Source organism: Asparagus officinalis, chromosome 6, assembly GCF_001876935.1.
Source record: "Asparagus officinalis chromosome 6, Aspof.V1, whole genome shotgun sequence".
NCBI classification, from domain to species: domain Eukaryota; kingdom Viridiplantae; phylum Streptophyta; class Magnoliopsida; order Asparagales; family Asparagaceae; genus Asparagus; species Asparagus officinalis.
Genome location: NC_033799.1, coordinates 46,101,673 through 46,105,887, shown reverse-complemented (window position 1 = coordinate 46,105,887; position 4,215 = coordinate 46,101,673). Strand labels below are relative to the sequence as shown.

At 28.4% G+C, this 4,215-nt stretch overlaps 1 protein-coding gene across 1 annotated transcript; it reads left to right on the top strand.

The window, feature by feature from the left end:
- On the top strand, positions 2,173-3,978 carry LOC109846126. The gene is given in 5 exon segments (XM_020415352.1): positions 2,173-2,795; positions 2,797-2,872; positions 2,874-3,471; positions 3,592-3,883; positions 3,966-3,978. Coding segments are annotated over 5 exon segments (1,602 nt in total).

Genomic DNA, 4,215 nt, shown 5'->3' with positions numbered 1-4,215 from the left:
GTATTTATTTAGATCTTTGTGGAAAATCATAGGGATAGAACAAATATAATATTATTGATGTAATAGAAACTCTTATTGGATGCGCATCGGAAGAATTTATTGTAGAGAAAAAAAGAGGTAGCTCTGAATCTTATTTAAATAATAAATTAGAAACACAAAGAATTTCATATATATTAAATTAATATATATTCTCATTAAAATAGAAAAAATCACAACTCTGTATTTCAAGAAGTTTGTGTTTAACACCGAAAATACATTTAACTTCTTTGTAAAGTTAAACGATAAAATAAAAGATTAGCGAGCCTAAGAAAGATAACAGCACAAAAAATACAACTCTAGCCTGATGTCACAATCGATGTAGATGATGACCATACTATTCTAGAATTGCTCAGGAAAAAGATAAAGATGAGGAATGATTGATCTTAGCTCAATAAAAAAATAAAACAAAAGGAATAAAGATAATATTTTCTGAATATTTTATTAAATAGTTTAATTTTTTTTAGTGAATTTAGGATTCTTTAGAAGGGAGTTTCATGAGCTTTTTTTTAATACTTTTATATGCTTATATGGATGCTTTTATCATATAAACGTATACTAGAGTTAGCATTAATCTTTAATTTATATTTTTTATGAAGTCTATCAATGATTAGGAGCAAACTTCATATTCTCTTTTACATCGTTTTAGCATACTTTTAACCAATTATTTTGCCTTATTGGTTTTAAGTATTCACCTTCCTTGTATAACACTATTGCAATATTTTTTACTTTTACAACATTGTACTTTCTCAAGTAAAGCTTAGTTTCATGTCAGTCAAAATAATATAAAATTTCAAATTAGCTTCAAATTATATTTGGTTTCTATCAATTGAAATATCAACAAGAAAATTTAAATTAGGTATAACCCATTTAAACAAACATGAAAGAAAATAAATAATCGTAATATTAAAGTTTATAGAGACAAAAGTGAGCACAAACTATTAAAGTGGAACTGAGGTTTAGTTAGAAAATAAGTCAAATATACTTAATCATGGTATTTAGCAACGTACATTGCACGTGTATAAAACCTAGTATAATAATGTTATATAAAATAATTTTATATGATATTTTATTATCTTACGTTAAAATAGAATTTTATAATATAATACAATTAAGATATATTATACATTATAATATAATTAACATATATTAGATATTTAATAAATTAGTACTTCAAAATTATATCACTTTCCTCATGATTGTCCCAAAGCTAAGAATGAGATACTTTTTGGAAGTTAGGACAAAAAGTTTGTATAGAAGTGGGATAATTTTGAGAAAAGTAAGGCTAATTATGCCAATTTTATTGTCCCAATGAATAATGTCTTAGAGTAAAATCTCAATTTTATTGTCGTAATAAATAACACCATAAAATAAAATCCCAAAAATTATGACATTTACCCAAAATTACACAACCAATAGTAAGCCCCTTACGAGAGATCTCAACAGGGCCGGCCCTGGGCTAGGGCCGGGGGGCGCAACCGCACAGGGCCCCCACTGAAAAGGGGCCCCAAAATTTTATAAAGTTCTTTAATACTATTAAGTATTTTATGGCCCAAAATCTGACCCAAAGGAAGATCATATTGTAGGAATTCAAACCGTCAAAGTAAACCTTAGTAAATAGAGTTGGTTGAAGTCATTGAACAAGTTAGTTAATTTGACAAAAATTACGAGATTTAGTAATCAATGAAATTAAACAATCATGCCTATTTGAGCTATATATCTCCGGATCTTCTTTCTACAATATCAATCCACCTCCTCATTTTTAGTAACAAATTTTAGCCGTTTAGAATTTTTACCGTTTGACATTCACTTTTACTCCTTTATAATTAACACTAACATTAAATAATTATTAATTTCTCTCATATAATACTCCACTATAAAAAGAGATTATATGTTCAATAAAAATTAATATAAGGTTGTCTATTAAAATCATACTTGTCCATCTGCTATTTGTTCTCAAAGGCTGATACAGTGATACATTGCAACAATTTTTTTGGTGATTTGGGCATTATCGTATTCATACATTTGATCAGGTGCTATTATTCTTTTTCTTTTACTTTGTTATTCTATTGCAAATTACATTTGTTATTTGTTTTAAATTTCATATAGTTGTTTAGTTATTTGTTTATTTATAAAATGGCACCTCGAAAATATTTATGCGGAAATGAAAAAAGGAAAAAGAAAAAACGAGAAGAAGAACTTGTTGAATCACAAAAAGGAGCTATTGATAAATTTTTATCAAGAAGTTCAAATGTTCCTATAGTTAGCGAATCAAATGAAAATTTAAGTGATGAAAATATTGTTTCAAGTGAACCTATTACTGAAAATATTATGCCAAGTGATTTAAATAATGAAAATGTAGTTGATGATGGTCAATCTTTACCGAATTTTCATAATGATAATGTTATGCCAAGGGAATTTGATAATGAAAATCTAGGTGATGATAGTCAAACTTTACCACATTTTGATATATATGAACCTAGCACATGGAAAAATCTAGATAACAAAGCGAGGGACATTTTAGTTGAGAAGGGATTTGAAAGAGAATTGAACAATAATTTTCCTTTAGATGAAGACCGAAGGAAATTTTCATATGCACATTATTCTAGAAAATTGAGTAATGGAGAAATTAGTGATCGAAAATGGTTGATTTACTCTAAACTTGTCGATAAAGTGTTTTGCTTTTGTTGTAAATTATTCAAATCTAATAGCAATACAACTTTATTAGCAAATGAAGGATTGAGAGACTGGAGACATTTGCAAAAGACTATCTGACCATGAAAATAGTATTGAGCATATGACTAATATGAGCTCCTGGAATGAGCTAAGACTAAGGTTGGGGAAAAAATGAAACAATTGATAATGAGTTGCAAAAACAAATTATGATGGAAAAAGAACGATGGCGACAAGTTTTTATTAGAATAGTAGCCGTCATAAAATGTCTTGCTAAAAATCATTTGGCTTTTCGAGGATCTAATGAGAAGCTCTATCTAAATAATAATGGTAATTTTTTGGGAATTATTGAGATGATCGCAGAATTTGATGTAATAATGCTAGATCATGTTAGACGAATTCAAAATCATGAAGTTCATTATCATTATCTTAGCCACAGAATACAAAATGAGTTGATTTCTCGTTTAGGCGTTAGTGTTAAAACTTCTATCATAAAGAGAATTAAAGAAGCAAAATATTTTTCTATAATTCTTGATGGCACTCCAGATATAAGTTATCAAGAACAAATGGTCCTAGTTGTACGATGTGTAAATATGTCAAGTAATGAAATAAAAATAGAAGAGTATTTCTTAGAATTTTTGAAGGTAGATGATACATCTGGACTGGGGCTCTTTAATGAATTGTTAAATGTATTAAAACTACTTGACCTTAATGTTGATGACATTAGAGGGCAAGGTTATGATAATGGTTCTAATATGAAAGGTAAACATCAAGGTATTCAAAAAAGATTACTTAAAATTAATCCAAGAGCTTTATATATGCCATGTGCTTGTCATAGTCTCAATCTTACTCTTAGTGATATGGCACATTCTTGTGTTAAAGCTATCTCATTTTTTGGAGTTGTGCAACATATATATTCATTATTTTCGAGTTCTACTAAGCGGTGGAAGATCTTACTTGATAGTGTTTCTTCATTTACTGTCAAATCTTTGTGTAATACCCGTTGGGAGAGTAGGGTTAAAAGTGTAAAAGCCATTAGATTTCAAGCCCCTCAAATAAGATTGGCTTTGTTAGAATTATATAAATCTTCAGAAGATGCGAAAACAAAGAGTGAAGCTGAAAGTTTGGTAACTGCAATTGAGAACTTTGAATTTTTACTTGGTATGATTATTTGGTATGACATTTTATTTGCTATTAACATGGTGAGCAAAAAATTACAAAATAAAAATATGAACATTAATACTACTATGAAACAGGTATCAGATGTGATGTTATATTTTGAAAACTTTAGAAATGATGGGTTTGAGAAGAGTTTGGATATTGCTAGAAGTGTTGCATTTGATATGAATGTGGATCCTACATTTCCAACAAAACGCCGGATCATTAGGAAAAAACAATTTGATGAAAATGATCATAATGAAGAAATACAATCCACGGAGGAGTCTTTTAGAGTTAATTATTTTTTTATTGTTGTGGATATGGCAATCACTTCATTGAAAGAGAGAT